Source organism: Struthio camelus, chromosome 10 (assembly GCF_040807025.1).
Source record: "Struthio camelus isolate bStrCam1 chromosome 10, bStrCam1.hap1, whole genome shotgun sequence".
In the NCBI taxonomy this organism is placed as follows: domain Eukaryota; kingdom Metazoa; phylum Chordata; class Aves; order Struthioniformes; family Struthionidae; genus Struthio; species Struthio camelus.
Window position 1 is genome coordinate 15,421,306 of NC_090951.1, and position 19,756 is coordinate 15,441,061.

The 19,756-nt window shown below is 40.4% G+C and overlaps 1 protein-coding gene and 1 long non-coding RNA gene across 9 annotated transcripts in view; one reads left to right on the forward strand and one right to left on the reverse strand.

Moving 5' to 3' along the window:
* Positions 1 to 1,677: 1,677 nt before the first annotated feature.
* Positions 1,678 to 13,549, reverse strand: DNAJA2 (DnaJ heat shock protein family (Hsp40) member A2). Its single transcript, XM_068955965.1, has 9 exons — positions 13,323 to 13,549; positions 10,374 to 10,433; positions 9,141 to 9,364; positions 7,642 to 7,722; positions 7,197 to 7,330; positions 5,243 to 5,439; positions 3,263 to 3,407; positions 2,967 to 3,094; positions 1,678 to 2,451 (listed from the first exon to the last, which is right to left on the reverse strand). Exons 1-9 carry the CDS (start codon positions 13,398 to 13,400, stop codon positions 2,263 to 2,265), a joined length of 1,236 nt encoding a protein of 411 aa, XP_068812066.1. The 5' UTR covers positions 13,401 to 13,549; the 3' UTR covers positions 1,678 to 2,262.
* Positions 13,550 to 13,700: 151 nt separating this feature from the next.
* The window catches only part of LOC138068462 (uncharacterized), a 115,742-nt gene continuing 109,686 nt past the window's right edge, over positions 13,701 to 19,756 (forward strand). For 2 of the 8 annotated variants that reach the window (XR_011143284.1, XR_011143286.1), the window contains exons 1-3: positions 13,701 to 13,929; positions 17,614 to 17,636; positions 18,938 to 18,984. This is a non-coding gene — a long non-coding RNA (uncharacterized lncRNA). Of the gene's footprint in view, positions 13,930 to 14,143; positions 14,281 to 17,384; positions 17,498 to 17,609; positions 17,637 to 18,937; positions 18,985 to 19,756 lie in introns of those variants that run through there. The other 6 variants (XR_011143279.1, XR_011143280.1, XR_011143283.1 and 3 more) reach the window with 5 other exon arrangements.

The window sequence follows — 19,756 nt, forward strand, 5'->3', positions numbered from 1 at the left end:
AAGTTTGATTTCTTATAGTAGAATTGTATCGACCTAGTCAAAACATTAGTAGCTATAGCAAAGCATTGATCAGTAAACTACTAAACCATTAGTAGCTACAGTAGTATATTACTTGCTAATTAAATATTGAAACCAAGACAGTGTAGTTTATGGATTTACATGATTTTTTTTTCTCTACACTGTAGCTTTGTAAAGGGATACCTCTTAGTAGAGCAGGATACAATAAAAGCAGCTCTGAACAAGCCACCTGCTGAAAGACACTGCCTTCAGGAACCTAAACTAACACATTCTCAGGACCAAAGCAGAACTAGGGTAAATCACTTTACATACAGTGATCAACTTCCCCCTTCACATCAGCATGCTCTCTGAAGAATTATTGTGAACCCCCAACCCCACTCCTGCACCAAGGAAAATGCAATTTCAAAGTCACAAGATAGGAATTTGGACTGCATACTCTTTTTCCAGAGAGGTAAATCCAGCAACTACCACCTAAAATTGTCCTAAAGTCAGACAAGTGTATTACTGTTTAAGCATTACAAGTTAAGACAACTGACTTCTTGGTAAAATGAACCATCAGAGGGATCAGTATATAACCATGGCTTTATGAAAAGCAATGCAAGATTTACTAAACAAAATAAAGAGTTACCAGATGGAAATGCCACACAGCATAAAAAGTCAGTATTGACATATAGGTCTAACAGGATTCATTCTTGCTTCAGCTTTGTCACTGAGCATTCTTGTTTTGGAATCCAATCTCAAATGTCAATGCCTACCCAAGTACACAGAGGCCTTTGGAGCTTGTCCCTCTAACCAGTAAAGAGGGTCAACAACTATCTGAGCACCGTTAAACAAGTTACATGCTTCAGATTTGTAAAGAAAAGTAGAGGCTTCTTCTAATTTCCTCTCCTCTACAGGAGGAGGAAGAAAAATAAGAAGCAGCTGACCAACTATAAAGTTCATGCAGTTTCTCATCACCATAACGAGAACTAACAAAGCTTAGATAAGCGACTGTACTCCATCATTATGGAAGGCTTAGATTTTGCTTAGTTGTGATATCTTACCAATTAAGAGCATGTAAAAAAGAAACAGGAACATGGTAACTCGAGATCTTAGTAGTTAGAACACAAAAAACACTTGAACACAAACTGCTGAAAACAGATTCTAACAAAAACAGCTACGTTGAATATGTTTCCAAGCAAAAAACTTTTATCAAGGAAAATGCTCATCTCTTCACAAAATACTTTAATGCAACCACAAATGGCCAAGCATCATGCTCATTTTGGCAAAGATGTAATTTAAAAATGAAAGCATTCTTCTAGGAAATCAGGCTGAACTAGACTTCGATTTTAGTCAAAGATTAAAAGACACCATTGTTTGGGGGAATTAATCATCTTCATTTAGAAGATTTTGATATCTTCCGACTGCACTCAGATCTCCCAGTATTTTCTTCATATAAAAGGAACATGGCTGTAGCCTTCCCCATGCCCATCATATCCCATTTCAAGAAAAGACTACCTTGCATGCAGCATACTAAATTCTTTATCTACCTGTGACCTGCTTTTAAAAAGCAGCTTCAGCCTCCTTACGTTTATATAAATGTCTACCCCTACATACAATCACTTGGTGCAGAGCAGTAGTTAAAACCACTGGAAAAGTAAAGTTACAAGGCAAAAGAAATATATTATACACCAACTGCTTTTATTTAATTTCAGAAACCGTTCACAAGATGGTAGAAAAAACTTACAACCACTTCTAATTTAGTCTTCCATTGTTCCCAGTCAGCTCTAAACCCATTATGTGCAAAGCCCATTTACCATGCATCTAGATGATAGATACAGGCTATGAAAATCTTATATTCTACTTGTAGCAGCTTATGCAGGTGCAGCCAAATACCAAGCCTCAGGACAAATTGTACACAAACTTTACAATGTAGAATTTGAATTTAAAATATGAAACTTAAAATCTACACAAAACTGGTAAAAATCAAGCACAGATACGAGGACAAACTTAAAACCCATGTGAAAAGGAGTCTCGTCTTCCTTTCAAGTGCTTTATTCTGCTACACAGTCAAAATGAAGATGTAAGCTTTGTGGTTAGTTTAAATTACACTCTGTAGATACTATAGACCAATTTAAAAGTTACACATACAGCAATAGATGTCCATTGGTTCATCTGGATTACTTACACAATCCAGTTGGATTGTTGAAAACAAGTCAGGCAAAAATTGAAAGAAAATCCTTGTGCAACTTTTTAGACAAATGTTTACTGATGGGCACACTGTACCCCAGGTCCATGATGGCTGCTTTCTTCATCAGAACTATCGTTATAAGCTTCACGTCTCTGGCCACCACCTGAACCACGAGTGGTATCAAATTCCTGAAGATCTACTTCTTCCGTATCACCAATTACATTGGGAAATTCTGGTCTAGCTGGCAGAAGATCTTCAAGTTCCTGCCCCAAGAAAGAAGTACAGTCAGTGCTGTATCTGCCACTGCTAAATACAGTGACTAGTTTCCTGCAACTTCAAGCTTTTTTCTCACAGCAGGTCCAGTTTAGAACTCTAAGCTGATGTAAGCCTTGAAGTGCACACTCATTTAGAAGTATCCCAAGTATTCGCATCAACTGAAAGATGTCACTTAAAGAAAGCCAACAGCTGCATATATCATCGCCCAAAGTACAATCAGTAAATACAGTCACACTCTGAAAACTTATCACACAGTAGCAGTTATTACAAGAAGATTCTTCCTCCTGCCCTTAAACATCTGCGCAGCTCTTAAAGGCATGTTCCAGAAATTTACATTCCAACAGCTATTTTCAAGTTACATGTTCCCTATAAACAATGTTAACAATGTAACTGTACTTGCATCCAAATTCAAATACTGGAAAGCAAACCTATAGGGTACAACACAAGTACTTTGTATACTGCCAAATAAGAATGTTGCATTTATGTTTGAAAGAGTACTTACTGAAAGCTTTTCTGGGCTAATCCAGTTATTTTCAGGAAACTGAACATCAAATTTAATGTAGAGATCCCCCTTCTCAAAAGGATTGCGGTACTGTGGCATTCCTTCACCTCTGACTACACGAACACAACCTGCAATTCAAACAGAAGTAAGCTGGAAAGAGCTACTTCAGAACAAATCCTAGACTATGCAAGTCTCAATTTCTCCAGCCTGGGTTCAGGTAACAGAATAAGAATGGGATTAAGTGCTCAAGAATCACAAAAGCATGGTCAGAGGAGTCTTTATCAGGTCAAACTCACCTGGTTCAATTACTTTTCCAGGAGGATATTTAACCACAATTTGACGTCCATCAAGGTGCTTAAAAGTGAACTGAAATCCACACAGTGCTTCAACAAGCCCTATCTTGTGCGTCATATGCAAGTCATTCCCATCCCGCTGGAACACCTACAGATAGGAACAGACGTCTTTTCTAGTACTACAGTCATATTTTCACAAGACTCACTAGTTAGTTCTTCTAGCAATTCATTATTATTTTTTCTTAAAATTTTTCCATGTCAAAGCTAGCCAACAGCCTTTGAACAAAGTTAATCTGCTTCTGTTAACCCATATAACTTAACATGCTTGGAAAGTTTGCTCTGTATGGAAATTCTACCTAAAGATAAGGCAAGCCACGGTAGATGCTACAACGGCAAGGTTCAAATTAGGAAAAAGAAAAAAAAAAGCCCTGTACAGCAGCAGCGCTGTCCTACCCTCAAGATCTTCCACAAACAACCTATAAACAAAAGTTAAGGCAGTTTGACACTACTTCCCCCTGCCCCTGAGTACAAAAACACCCCTCACTTCTCAACAGTTTAAATAATAGTTGTAGATATCTGCTTCAGCTAGCTCTGTCCATAGAGCAGGGTTTTCATCAACTAGTCTACAGCTGTCTTAAGTGATCCCTAAGCCATCCCACTTCGGATTCCCAAATTTAGAGTAAATTTAAGTTTTGTCCACTGGCATAACTCCAAAACATTTCTTCTCTTCTGCCCTCTTTTCCATCTTGAGGTGGATTATAAACATACTAAAAGCTACACTGAAAGCCAGTCTAGTCTTACTCACTAGGACACAGCTACGCTATTTTTCAGAATGGCTAATACGGTAAAACCGGACGTAGTTCATTAGAAGACAAAGATGGTATCTGCGATCTGGAATTTCAGCTGCCATGCATGTCTCAGACTGCTTCATATGTCTGTAGACTTTTTCCCTTATCATAGTCCAGATCAACTGTGATTCTGTGTGTCAACCATGTTACACATGAAAGAATAAAGAAACATACAAGGAGCTGTATAAAACATTGATTTTGACGAAACAGCAGTCCTCAACACCAACTTAAAAAACTTGTAGAGGTTCCTAACTTTCAGATAACAAACATTATAGCCTTATGGGCAACTAGAATTTAATTTCATACCTAATGCTATTTGAGTCACAACACAATGTCCTGCCCTGCCCTCCCCCCCCCCCCACCATTCTATTCAACATTTTTTCAATGCCTAACACCCAAACTATTTCTTACTTCATCATAGTGATATCTGGGCTTTGTAAACACAAGCAATCACCTCAATTCTGCCCTAAGGGAAGCTTCAGCACGTACAGTGGTTTAACATAAAGATAAAACCTTGTAATATTTATTTCAAAAGTGCAGTTTATATACTCCCAAACACAATAAGCATAAAATTTAACAAGCCAGTATAAAATAATCCAGTTTTTAGCATTTTGTTAAATAAATCATTAACATAATGGCCTGACAGAATGCTGATATCTATGTTGTAATTCCATAACCACAGTAGCAGAGAGAGAAAGCACCACCTGGGAATTCTAATAGGAGTTCCCTGCCATTTCACAAGACATTAAAAAGCAACATACAGTGTTTTATGTTAATGTCACAAGTGAAGCAGAGGCAAGTTAACATCCTGAACAGCTCTCAACTGTCTACACCTAGAAAAGTCACCCTGAGCTTACCTGAGAAAGCCACCTTTTATTATCACAAGGAAGCACCAGAATTTACACGTGCCCAGGCAGCAGACTTGCAAAGTTTTTTTTTTTTGGCTCACAATTAAAAGCAATGTTACTTGCTATACCTCTATTAAAAGCTATTTCATCATTGCCTCTCCTAGAGTTGCAGCTATATCAATTACTTTAAAACGAACAGCCACCTATAAAAAAAGCAGCCATCTATATCACTTTTAATATTAAAGATTAGGATAAAAGTATTGAACATATAAACTCAAAAGTATTACCTCATTCTCCTTTTCTTGGAGTAAGAGAACAATATCTCCTGGTTCCACACCTGGAGCCTGATCTGCTTCTCCACTGAATGTAATTCTTTGCCCATGTTTCATGCCTTTGTCTACATGAACTTCAAGTATTTTTACTTCTTTGATCACCTTCTTCCCTTCACATTTTTTACAGCGGTCTTTTTCATTAATTACTTCACCTAAAGAAGGACAATTTTCAGTTCAGAGATTTTTCAGATAATCGTACTCAACTCTGAGAAAAATCATTTTGAAGTAAACTGAAGAAAACATGTGAGCAAACTAGTTATTCAGATGTTCCTTTATGCATTCCTCACAAGAGGAAAGCCAGACTCTGTGTACCCTAGCTGGGAGAAGGGGAAGAAAAAACAGAATCCAAAAGACACGCATAAGCTGCCAAACTGTCTTAACAAAGATTTTGAGAAGCCAGAGTGCATCAGAGCAAAACAAAAGTGCATCTATGGCTTCTATGGTTCTTTAAGACTGAATTTGACTCCAGCGCCCTTACTATTCAACCCAAAAAGAAGCAAGACTCCTCCAGAAAAGCCTGCTTTTTCCATCCTTTTATAGCTGTCACCCTTCAGCATAACAGTCAAAGGAGTGAAGCTTAAAAACAAAACAAACACACATGCACAAACTAACATGTCTCCCTTCCCTTAAAAATTAGAATACGAATTTCATACTCCTGAATTTAGAAAGCTTAGCTCCACTTCTGCTAACAGTGAAAAAAGGACTGTTTGTTTATTGAGAGCCACATTTTGCAGTACACCAGCATAATGCCAAAAGAATAAAGTACTATATATACACTGCCAGTAAAATGAGAGAGTCTTGCATACAAAAAGGGAGTAAGATAGCAGGTAAAAATCACAGCTTCATGCAATAGCAATATGAATATTCTCCTATAGAAACAATCCAACATTTCCTGGCACATAAAGGATTTCACTTATACCCAACTGAACAGTTTTTCCACATTGCCTTTAGCAAGGCACCTTTAGCAAGACAACTACCTTTCCCAGCAGATTGCAAGACTATTATCCAAAATGACTTAAATTCTCTGTTCTATTTGCTCTTTACTTTTCAAGTAAGCTATTGCCTTTGTCCAAGAACAACCAAAACATACTAGGCTAAATGCACTGTACAATTCCAGCACTTATTGCCAATACTGCTTTAAGTGCCGCCAGCAGGAGCACTCGGTTTAAGACATTAAGCTTGTCAGCTTACACAACTTTTGCGTGAAACAAATTGCAACATTATGATGATATAGCTGCAACTACACATTTGAACCGTGAAAACAACATGTTCAAACACTTCACAAATGTTGTTGTGTTTGATGAGTCAAAAAATACAACTTATAACTTCCAGGCACAGTCAAGAGTAGAATCATCCACAAAGTGACAGGTCACTATGCTGCAAATTACAAAAAAATCCAACAAGGAAACATCTGAAGTACAAAGCATATACTGAACTTTTCCTTAAATATAATCAGTTCAGCAAAAGGCACCTTCTTGGTATTTAGAAGTTAAAAATCCAGCTTTAGTTCAGGTTATAATCAGAAATCTATAGACCTGCTTTTAGATATTAGAAGACAGTAAAAAGACAAAGCACTCAAAAACCAAAATCCTGGCTTTTACTCTAATGGACAAGTAATATCAACAAGTAATATTCACATCTAAATGTTTCCCAAGAGTAATCCCTACTGTTCAAGCTCCTAGGCTTTCTTTCAATACATTAAACACAGTACATTTTGCTGCTGTTCCGAGTAACATGATTTCACCATGTTGAAACCAGACTGGGACCCAGGTGACTAGCTGGAATCAAAACTCTCCCTGGATAAGATGCAATTCAGTGTATGACAGAACCTATGTAGCAGTTTCTCCTCTAGATAAATAACATTTAGGTCCAACCGAATGCGTGTAGCAGTACAGCATAACTAGCCTACCTTCTCCATTGCAGTCAGAGCATACAGATTGCATCTGCTGAACCATTCCAGGAGCCAGCTGTCTGATCATGATACGTACACCTCTACCCCGGCAAGCACTACATTTCTGAACGGCTCCAGACTTCCCACCCTGCCTAGAATAGAAAGCAGCAGTTGCATAAAAACAAGTTTTTCAGAAACATGTGACAAAAAGACATCAACAGTAGCAGGTTAGCATGCCTAATTGCACCACCATTTTATTTAGGCTTCCCCTCCTTAGTCCCCCCTAACAAAGCACTTGAGTAGTTCTAGTTCCATCAACAGTATCATTCAAGTTTAAAAATCTTCTAGTCTGAGAATAGGCTCCAGTGAGTCAAATACTAATAAAAATCTGACATATGAGGTGCTTCATTACACTATATGCTGACAAAGCAACCAGAGAACTCAAAAATATAAGCAAACTTACCCATTACATGCACTACAAAGGACATTCTTGCTAAGTTGTAGTTTAGTTGTCTTTCCATTATACAAATCTTCTAAAGAGACTCTACAAAATAAATGATAACCCAGGAGAAAACGCTTTAACAACTTACTTTCCCCATGTAATTAAAATATTTTCCAAGGACAAACTATTAAAAAAAAAAAAGGGTGATCTTCATAAAAAACTAAAACAATCTGCTATTAGAATAAGACTTTAAAGCAGCCTTTTAGGTTTCACAGTCACCAAAAATATTCCATCTATATGAACATGTAGATATAATCCTTAACATAATTTCATATAAAAGCTTCAGATTCAATCAGCAGAAACCAGATAGGACTAGTTGTGCTTCTTAACAGGAAACAAGCTGATCTAGCGTTTTAGGTTTTATTACACAGTGCATCTAATTTTTCAGTTCTGCCAGGCAAGTGGGAAATAAACCTCTTCCTAGACTATCCTGACAACGTTGATAACATATATGCATAAGAATACATACTGAGCATTTCAATTTAACACTACCCTGGGCCTTCCACTGAAAAATACAAGTTAGTACTTTGTTGCCATGTTCCCAAGGCTACTCACTTTATTCTTTACATTTGTTCATGTTTCAATTTTTCAGAAGCCTTTGAATGCCACCTGCAAACTCCAATAACCTTCAGATATTAATAGAAGTTTCTAAACCCATTTTGTGTACAAGAAGCTTTGTAAGTTAGTGGATAGAAAATTTAACTCAGTGTATTTTGAGCTAGAAAAGGTTGCCTGGCATCAGTGTTTACAAATAATTACGAAGACACAAAGCTAATGAATAATATAGTACGCAGTACTAGCTACTAAACTAAGCAAGCATAAAAAAGTAAACAGATTTGCTAAGCAAAGTTTGCCAACCACGGAAAAGGTATATCCTAACTTGCAAAGAACTTAGAAAGGAGATGCTCAGCAGACAAAAAGCCAGTCATGACTGCAAGTGTGCAAGTGGAGACTTATCAAACATCAGATCTATTGTTCAAGCAGGTTTTTTTTTTTTTTTTTTTTGGACAGAGAGAGACTTTTCTATTAATTGCACAGTTTGTATTTACTTCCAGCTGGTACTAAGCTACAAATGCAAGTCAACTAAATAAGTTTTTCCAGAGCTTTAGCACCTCGGCTTTCTTAATCCAGCTAATGAGTAAATACTTAGTTGTTGGATGCATTTTCAGATTAGAACTTCTCAAGCTTATTTAAGAAGTAAAACTAGGGAAAATGATGCTGACAAACCAAGTTTTTTATGGTCTATTAACCACATAAGCAGAGCATTAGGTAGATCTGCAATTGTGAAAAGTAACTTAAGTGCTGTCCAGGCTATTTGTGACACACAATTCTGAAGAGTAGGTGCAGACCGCAGAACATCTCAACTGAGGAGCGTGTCGAGAACATATACTAGGTAAGTCAAGTACTACTGATCAGCAAAGCCAGAAAGTGAATATAAATTGCAGTATCAAGATACTCACTTGAGCGGATGCATCATATCTTCTCCTCTTCTTCTACCATTACGACTTCTACTCTGACCACCCATGAAATTGAACAATCCACCACCAAAGATGTGGGAGAAAATATCGTCCATTCCACTGCTTCCACCGCTACCTTCTCGAAGGCCCTGTTCTCCATATCTATCATACAACTCACGTTTCTCCGGATTTGACAATACTTCATAGGCAAAGCTTATTTCTTTGAACTAGAAGAGGGACAGAGTCAAAAAAGCCCATGATAATTTAGAACTTCAGGGGAACATTACACTACTGTTTCTTACCCGACATCAACACTTGATTAATAAGGTATACAACAGAACAGTTTTCCACTCCTGTTCATAAGTACCTAAAAGCAGACTTGGCCTTAGTTGTGTTACCGCATTTAAAAACAAAACAAAAACTACATATTATCGCACGTATCCCACTGACTTGCTCTTTGCTGTGCCTAGCACAAGACTGTTTTCCTTCCCTCCAAGGCCCTATTTGAAGAAAATTGAATACACGATACTGCAGGAGCCAACAGGTAAAAATAAACATTACACACTAACAGCAAAGACTGCAAGACTTGTTAGCACTTAAAATAGCTTAACAACTGGGCGTCTTATGCAAAAGCACATTAACATGTTTGTCTACAAAACAAATTAGTATCATTTCATAGTCATGTTAATCCACTTCTTATCAACCATTAAAACCTCAGTTCTGTTAAGAAGACTCAGCTGAACTGAAATGCCCAACTTAATTGGAATTTTTTGTTGCTATTAGCACAATATATATCTAATTCCACCTTCCCACATGCGTAATTTGTTTCATGTTGTGGCAGTTTCAGTGTCTGCTTCACCCTCAAAAACCTCTGTACATACATACTTTACAAGTTAGCATAATCCTTAGAAAGATCAGGAAAATTAATTCTTTGTTTTTCAAATACCTATATAAATACCAGTTGACATCATCTTGGCAGATGAAGAGAGGCAATTTTCCTCTTAGCATGACTTTCTCAACCTGTTTGCCTCAGCAAACTGCTTCATTTTGTCATGAGGTAAGTAGGGAGGTTTTGAGATTGGGAAGAAGCAGACAAGGCAGAGTTCCATCTCACATTACTTATTATTTCCAAACAACCTGTAACAGCAGGGCCTCAACACCTGTATTTGATCCCTTAGATGTTATTGCAATAGCAAGTTTTAGAAGTTTTAAAAAAAAAAAAAAAGGCAAACTTACTTTGTCCCCTGCATTTGGATTCTTATCAGGGTGGTATTCCTTGGCCAGCTTTCTGTATGCCTAGTTGAAAGAAGTACAGAATTAGTTTCTATTATGATTAATCTGTCCTTTTTCAAGAAACTCAGTGTAGGGTCTTCTTTTTAGTAAGAAAATCTTAATAAAACAAACAAAGTGAGAAAAAGAGCGTTTTGAAATCACTCATACATCTAAGTTTTATTTGAAATACCTGATTCTACTGTATGCACAAACAACACACTCTTGGATTTAAACACAACTATACCACACAATAGCTAGAATTAATCTTCCTGCTTCTCTTCATTAACTTAGGTGAAAAAATATATTGGAATACGCACTATATCATTAAAATTACTTAACTATGTAAATCACCCAAAACCTATAATAAGACAATCTAAGTTTCAACCCATTTGTGCCTCACCTCAATTTCAGCAATATATTAACAACAAAATGGCTGCCATAGCTTCTCAACCAACCCTATCAGTTGATCCCCATAAATAATCAATTTATTCTTCCTTACCTATCAATAAAGGAAAATTTCATCTCACTCTAAACTAAGTATGTGTGTTACACATGCAGAAATACACAGACCGGTCCATTTGATGCAATTCCATTGTTCTAAAGCAGCCGGAGGAATAAATACAGCCAAATCCCCAAAAGAGAGTTTTCAAGATGTTTTTTTGACCGGTACTTTGCAACTCCCAGCATCATCATTTTTTTCCTACAGCGGTACTTCACCTATTCTCCTTCCAATTTGGAGGACTGAAGTAAATGCAACTGAAGATACTTTTATGTTAGTTATGATGGACAGTCAAAAGCTTTTCCTCTGGCGTTTTTGAGGGTAAAGTGCTAAACTCTCCCCCCACTCCACTCCAGCATCCCCCAATAACAACCAGAGGATAGATATTAGTAAGTTAATCACATAACATTAAAAAAAAAACCTTGATTTTTGCACCGCACATATCAAAAGCATGTTAGCTACAACGACCTACAAATGTGACTGCAAACTGAAACATTCCAGTTCTTACAGTGGATTTTTTAAGCAGCTCTTTTCTTGCTTAATCGAACACTTAAATTAGCTCTTTAAAAACCACAGCTTTAGGGGAGCTTTACAAAAAGGGCTTCATAGAGATCACAACTTCCCATTATGTTCTGGAACAGGTAAAATTACTTTTTTTTTTTTTTAATATTTTTGACAGTCACTCCTCTTTACTGATGTATCTTGAAACACCCAGTGCTTGTGCACAGATTCAAGGAAAAAGGTCAACGATAAAAAGCAACTAATGAAATAAAAATAGAACATCGATACTATAAGCCTAATATTCTAAAATACTCAAAGAAGAGTAAAGAACAAAATCAAGTCTTACTAGCAGTAAGAACACATAACCTTACATAAGCATGTGTATTCTGTAACAAAAATGGATTTTCTTTGCATATTTTAAGGCTTTTAATCAAGAGGGGGAAAAAAGCCTATTCTTATAACATTATCAAATCAGGTACAAAGAAGTTTGCCTAGTAATCTTTAAAAAGGGAGAGAGCTCATGTCTTTGTTAAGGAGCATAACAGTTTAGAGCAACCCTAAGACCGGCCATGGCCTAACACTGAGCTACCATTATCAGTTAACCAGAAACAGATCCAGAATCAAGATCTATACTGGCACTGTACTGTAGCTTCTATTATCTTCCACCTATTTTATTTTCTCTTTTCTATACTTTTGTACAGATTAAAATACCAGATTAAGACGTTACGATTAAGACGTTAAGACAACGTCCAAACAATTTCTCAGTGACAGTAAGATACGGTTGAACTTCTCACTGCTGCAGGTAGTTGGAAAGTTTGCTATTGCAATACCTTAAACTTAACCTTGGTATGTAAGTAATACTGAGCAGCACAGGTTACTTCAGTGGAAGAAAACAATTGCTGCCATTTCTTCATTCTTACAAGAAACAAGATATTTTTAACAGACTTCAGTTAAATAAAACACTGCTCGATTATATTCAATAACATACAGCAGTATCTTCTTACCGCATGCTTACCACCTCTAACACTATTTCAACACTGCGATTGCCTATCCCTGAACAAATTAGGCTACCACATGCATGATGGGTAAAACATAATTGTTAATAGCAGCACCACCCATCAGCAGAAGCAGGTCACTGCTAGTAAACTGCCTAGTTAACCACCATTTACAAGTGAAAAAGGATAACAACGTCCCTTCGGAAAACGTGGTTTATATATTAGAGAATGAAGTGAAAGGGATGCAATAAATTATTACACTGACAACCAGGCTTACAGTTTTTACCTCATTTCTTTGTCTTACCTTAGTGCTTTCAGCCTAAAAGGAACTAAATGAGCGAGCAAAGTAGAACCTTAACGAGGCTTGTAAGTGCCTCAAACAATGGCCCCAAGTCAGAATCTACTGGTTCCTCACTAGGATTTTCCACCCGAAAAGCCTTCTGCCGCTTGCGAACATGGCTCCGGGGCGGCGAAGGGAGACGGGGCTGCGGGGGCGAGAGGCGCGGGGTCTCCCGGTGGGGCCTACAGGCAACGGGGAGCCCTGGCGACACCGGGCCGGGGCACCGGGGCGGGGGGGGAAGGCTGGGCCCTGACGCCGGCCCCCCTCTCCTGGGGGCCTGCCCGCGGCCTACCCCGCTCCACCAGCACGCCAGGCCCCAGCGGCCCCGCGGCGCGGCCTAGCCCGGCGGCTCAGGCAGCACCGGGCGCCTTCCCCCGCCGCAGGCCTCAGCCGCGCCGCCGCAGGCGGGCCGCGCTCGCCGGGGCCCTCACCGACACCGGGCCGGGCCGGGCCGGGCCGGGCCGGGCCACCCCTCCCCCCCCGCGGCGGCGGCGGTGCCGCCTCGCGGCCTCGCGCCCGCCCCTCCCCCACACCGCCGCCGGTCTCGGCGGGCGCTGCCCGCCGCCCCCTCCCCGCACCTTCTTCAGCTCGTTGTCGGAGGCCCCGGGCGGCACGCCCAGGATATCGTACAGCTTGGTGTCGGCCACGTTCGCCATGGCGGCGGCGGGCGGGCGGCTCGGGCCGGAGCAGGCCGAGGGGCGGCGAGGGCGAGACCGGGAACAGGACGCACAGACGCCCCGCGTCACGTCACCACGCCGCGACGCGCGCACAGCGCGCCCGCCCCTTCCACCCGCGGCCCCGCCCCGCCCCCTCGGCCCCGCTTCGGCGGCCTGACCCAGTTCCGGCGGGGCGCGGCAGGGGGCGCCCGCGCGGCCGGGGGGGGGGGAAGGGGGGAAGGGGGGCTCGCGCCCCCGCCCCCGCCCGTAACCGCCGCCCGTAACCGGCGCGGGGACGCTGAGGCGGGAGCGGGGCGGGGGGCGCGCGCGCAGCAGCGGAGACGCGCCGCCTCCTGTCGGCAGAGCGGGAACCTTCCCCCCCCCCTCACCCCCCCCGCCGTCTTGAGGTCTGACCCGGCGTCGCCGAGAGAGAAGCGAGTGTTTTAAAGTAGAGCAACATTCCCGTGTCGTTTTGAAGCCTGACGCTCCAGCGCTCGTGTGTGCCTCCTTCCCTGGGGCCGCTCGCCCGGTGTGATTTCTTGCTCTTGAAATATGTCCCTGAAGTTTATGGGGTGCTGGTGGGCCAACCTGACCTCTAACCGCAAGGACCGATATATTTTTCTTCAGGGACACGTTGCTAAGGCTTTGGTGGATATAAATAGTGTTACCCATCTGCACCTTTTTGTTTGTTTTTGCTCTGTTTCTGCAATCTTGGAAAAGCACCAGGCCTATCCTGAGTCATTAGAGCAAAGCGTACACCAACTGCGCAGAGGACTTGAGGCCCTAGCTAGAGGCAGCTTTCAGCGCGCAAGCGAAAAGCCTGGTTGTGTTTAATCGGAGGTTTGCCTCTCGCGGCCCCGTGAGGGGAGCAGCTCCTCAGGTGTGGCCCCTCGGCCCCAGCTCAGTGGCGGAAGGCTCTAGAAGCCGCTGCAGGTGGCGGTTGGTTGGGTGGGCAGGTGGGCCCCTGTGATGGGGGGGGGGAGAGGGAGAGGGAGGCAAAAATGCCTTGCTGGGCTGTGGTGGGTGAGCCCCAGGTGCACTGGGAGAGGGCCCTGCTGAGGAGGAGGTGAGCGAGGTGTGGGGAGAGCCTGCTGGCAGTGGGTTAGCGAGCCGGCCTGGAAGAGATTCATGGACTTGAGGTGTTGAAATCTGAATAGGCTCCTTGCTCTCGGGGAGCCGATCTGAATGCGTCCTTCCTTGTCACCTGAAGGAAGGCTAGTAGAAGTGGCCTTAGTCTCCTGTTGCAGTTTGTGGCTGTATTAGGGAATGCAGCTTGCTGGTGATTTCTCAGCTCCTTCCCTAACTGGTGCTTAGCAAGCCCTGAATTTCATTATTGTTCTTATTAAGTCTGGCATAATCAGGTTTGGTAGATCATGCCTCTGGTATTGCAGGTGTGTCAGCAGTCAAGAACCTCAAAGGGAGACAAAGATGAGCTTTGGAGGGAGAAAAAAAGTGGCAGTGAGAGAAAAGCCATTGGGAAGACAGTCGCATAGACTGTATTTATTACTTGCGGTCACAGGCATATAGAAAGAAAGAAAAAAAAACTTAAGAGGTGCGTCTCTAGTGTTTTTGGAGGCTGTCTGTGCTGCCTCTGGTAACTGCATGGTTTAACATTTGTGCTATAGTTTCATTGACTTGTGCCTTGCACTGTTTGGATCCACCTTTTATTTTGGCAAGGCTGAATTCAGACTTGCTAGCTACTCTAGGAGCTGTCTGGCATGCCTACCTGGTTTGTTTGCATTGTATTGCCTTGTAGATTGATGCGCTGCTAGAAAAGAATTTCTCTTCTACAGGATTTTCTCATTAGTAGGGCAGTCGGGATGGGTTGTCTGCTGTGAAGAAAAATTGTGAGTGTGTGCGGAAGGACTTATTTGCCCTATAAATCAGACTGAAAATCTTAGGAGTTAGACAGAATCAGAAGGAATGATATCAGAAGCATTTAAAATACCATAGGATGCTATTCACCTGTGTTTTTTGCATTTTAAACATATCTAGATGTCGGACAAGGTGAGCTGGCTCAAAGCAGTGGGGTGCTAGTCATGTCTATGCCTGCAGGGATAAAGTTAACTAAGTGTGATTCAGCCCAAACTGACTTGTCCTGTGAGCTGAGTGGCTCACTTGCAACTCAGGCCAGAACATGATCCAACCAATAGATGGGTAGTGGGAATGCTCGGTGAATTTGGTGTATTGGCTTGCGCCCAAACTAATGTGGCAGTTTAGAAACAATCTTTGTATGTCTCTTCTTCTTTACTCAAATGTCGTTGTTGCTATGGTCCCATTTTATATCTTGCATTACCAAATATCAATATGCTATGTAGTCCAAATGCAACTACATAGAATAAGTAATGAGAAAACCCCTCGGGGATGAACTTTTAGATTTATTTTGAAGAGGAACTAAAGAATCAGAAGCTTGAATGGTTATATTTTTGTTAAACGTAAGCACAGATGAATAGCCAGGTAGAGAATTTCTTTCTCCCACGTTCCCCTTTTAGCATCTATTCATGAGTTATACTGACAGGACATGTTAGGTGCTCAAGTGATGTGTTATGCCCACTCTTTCCCCCCCCCTTAACACTTGCACATGTTATTACCTTTGTTTTGGTTTGTATGTTTTTTTTCTATTCCTGTATTATTTTCCTCCTCCCTGTGAAAACTTCATTTAATTTCTAATGCTATTTATATTCACACATCACGATGAAAAGCTGGTCTGTTTAAACTACGGCAGTTGCTATATGAAGAGGTTTTTTTGTTTATTTTGTTTTTTAGTAGCCTGCACAGTTCTCAGCTCTTCAAGGTATTATTTTGGCCTTACACAAGCTCCGGCTTGCTCCAGCCAGCTGGTTCACTGCTGTGCAGGAAAAACATCCTGCCTGCCCCCTGCCCGGATCCTCCTGACCCACAGAAACAGGCTTGAGCCTTATGGGACAAGATTTGGTTTGTTGTCCTGCTCCAATTGCAGAGATCAAACTTAGGGCTGCTTGACAAGTGCCCCCAGGTAGCACTGATCATTTACTTTGAGTACCTTATTATTCCTTTTTCCCTTTCCTGACCCTCCTTTTTGTTGTCCGTGTGCTTCCATTTTGCCACCCCAGTCGTCTTCCAGATAAACACCTCGCTCCTAATTACTTTTTCCCCATTGGTCTGAGTTTTGCTACATTCCAACCTAGACTTGGTATTTTTGATATCGTTACCTAGATAATCTCAGCATAATATGGCATTACTAGTTTGGTTTCCTTGGTGCTGTTCGCCTTGCGTAACCGAATTCCCTAAAAGGTCCTTAGTAGTCCCCTCCAATTATCTGTCACATTTGGCCGTTTCTACCATAGCTCCCCTTTAACCATCTGTGAAATCCAGCCATTCTCACAGCACTCTCTGTAACTTCTATGGGTGTCTTACACTGTGATTTGTCATGTTATTTACGGTAGTTTTCTGCATTTCGTTCAGTTAGCTGAATCTCAGGCCAATGCAGAGTTTGTGGCCCTGTCATTTGCGTGCAACTGTAATAGAACATCGCTAAATAGCTGATAGAAAATCAATAGTAAATCAATAGTAAATATATACTTCTAACTGAGGTTTTGTTCTTTTTTATTTTTATAGATAAATATGTAAGTGCTATACAGTTTTCTGCTCCAAAGTGGATGTGCACATCAGCAAATAGGGGAGCATAAGCAGTTAGTATTGTAGCAAGCTCAAAAGGCTGTATACTGTGTCAATCTGTTACTGGGGAGAGATTGAGGGATCTTCCTTCCAAATTAGCACGAGGAAGGGCTTATGGCATTCCATGTTTTTAAAAGCGAAGTTATTCAGGCAGTTGGGCTCTACTATGTTCTTCTATCTGAAGGGTACATAACAAATCTTTCTTGCAAATGAAGTGTTATAGGTACTGTTTGGATTTTCAGGTGATTTTGTTTGTTTTGTAACTCAAGGAGTTTCTCCTAATGTAAATGTTTCTGCCTGCTTGCAGACTCTGCTGCCAAAGGTCACAGAGCTCCCAACAGAAGTCACATTAGTAACATGGGAGAAGGGATTCTTTGAGTTTCCTGCTAATTGTTCATCACACAGAAGTCTCTCTTAACAGTTTCCAGGGCTATGGATAGGTTGTCTTTTTGAGGATGGGGGGGAGAGGGGAAATCAGAACATCTTCAAAGAAAATTCAGCAACTTTAACTCTTTTTTTTTTTTTTTTTCTTCCCAATAAACTCTTGGTCAGCTAGCTGCCTCTGTGGTGCAGAGCAAGGTAGGTTGAGAGTTTCAAAGCTACAGTTTGTCATACAGTTTCTGAGCTAACGTTACAAAGTGCTGAGTTGGATCACCAAGCTGTTTGTTATGGTCCTGTAGCAAGATGAAAAGCTTTTTTTTCTAAGCTCTGGAGAACGCTCAGAAGGATTGTTATTATATTCTGTAGTAAGAGCTGGTTGAATACAGCAGAATATATGCATTATGTGTACACACACGTACACACACACAAAATTTCCTTCTTTCCCCTCCTTTTGGGTAGCTGTTATTTGCAACCCAGATCATTAATTTATTTGTAACCATTGTACTATGCAAATTCTTCATACAAATTGGGAACGTGCTGTTTATTCTTACCTATGTCTTAACACTGGGTAAGCATTTAATGTGCTAAAATTCCAGCTTATTAGTCTAAGCATAATTTTGTTGTTATTTGACAGCTTTGTTATCTGTCCTATTTGTTTGGGTTTTTTTGTCTGGTGTTTCTCATCACGTGCTAAACCTGTATACTTTGGGGGGAATTTTTATGGTATGCAGAGCTTACTGCGATAGGGACTTGATACAAATACGGTATATAAATGTTAGTAGTAAGCAAAGGTGTTGTGAAAATTAGTTTGGATAAGGAGTCAAAGCATTAACTTTGAAACGAAGAAGTATTTGTTTTGAAACTTTTTTATTACCTTGTAAATAGATTCATTAAACGTTCTTGAATACTTGTGGGTAGTTTTCAGTTGGAAAATAACTATTTTTAATGCTTAGGTTATCCAGTGAGAGAGAAATAGCACATAGTTAACCAGCCAAGGGAACAAAGTGTGAATACTTAACAGAAATCAATTCACAACTGAAGCATGCAGGATGCGCTTTTTATATATATATATATATATATATATTTTTTTTTTTAACAAAAAATTTGATCAGTTTCAAATTTATTGTTTCTAAAATGTGTGACTTTCTCAAAGGCAGTCAAGGAGGAAAAGTGAAAGCCACCCCTCTTGCAATCTCTTTATTTTTTGAATTCCTGAACAAGGCACAGCTTCCTTCTTGTTCTAATGTAAAGATCTCACAGTATTACTGGGAACCGGGCTAGGCAAAAAGTTTTTAATAGGATTATATTTGGAAAATGGTTTAGTTTATTAAGATGTACAGTATGTGTAACAACTGAGGTGCTGGAAAGACCCTTGGCATAGTGAAAAGGCCAAGGCCTTGACAAATACTGTTGTTTTTAATTACCATGTTTTGTGATATAAGTGAGTTACACTTGCATTCGCTTCTTTATATAAGGATTTTGTCTTTTTTTTTCCCCAGCCTGCAGCAAATCCTGAAGTATTCCATATAGAATGAGCGTTTGAGCTGTAAGTATCTGATCTTCTGATTTTTACTAACAATTTAAATTTACTTGCAATCTGAGAACTCTTAATGTGTGTTATTCAATAGGCCTGCTGGTCAGGTAGATTTTGCCTTTTAATTCTGTGTAGAGTGAGAACTAAAGGCATTCTTAAGAAGAGGGTCACATTTTATAAAGTGCATGCGAAAGCACAATTGCAGTATACTAAGGCAGATTTGCACAGGAGTTGTATTTTAATACTCGAAATTTGGATGCAACCAAGAACCTCAGTTATTGTTAAAGGTGTATAGTTCAAGACTCTGTCCTATTAGGTCCTGTTTTCTATAATACATGCAAGCATTTTCGCTGAAGAAAAATATACTCTCATGTATTACTTTGGTTTGTTGTGTGTATTCTCTAATCTAATTGAAGGTATATTCTGAACTAACTGCTTCATTTCAAAGCAGCCTAACAAGGATATTCTCCTGTCAGGTAAACGTGAAGCTATCGTTATGGTATCCCCATACCTACTTACATTTTTCCTAAAGTATGTCTCGACTATTTTAAAGATACGCTAGGCCTTCTCAATTTATAAGAATTTATGAGAAAGTAACAACTGTAAAGTGAAGCATTGTAGCTAGGTGGTGCTGCACAGACTATACGAAGGTTTAGACAAAGATGAGAGAAAATGCTGGAGAAGTTAACTGGGGCACAGACAGCAGTTGTTTAATATTAATTCAGCAAAGAAGACAGACATCTGAGAGTCATCCTTCTGAAAGACCTCTGAGCAGTCATATGGG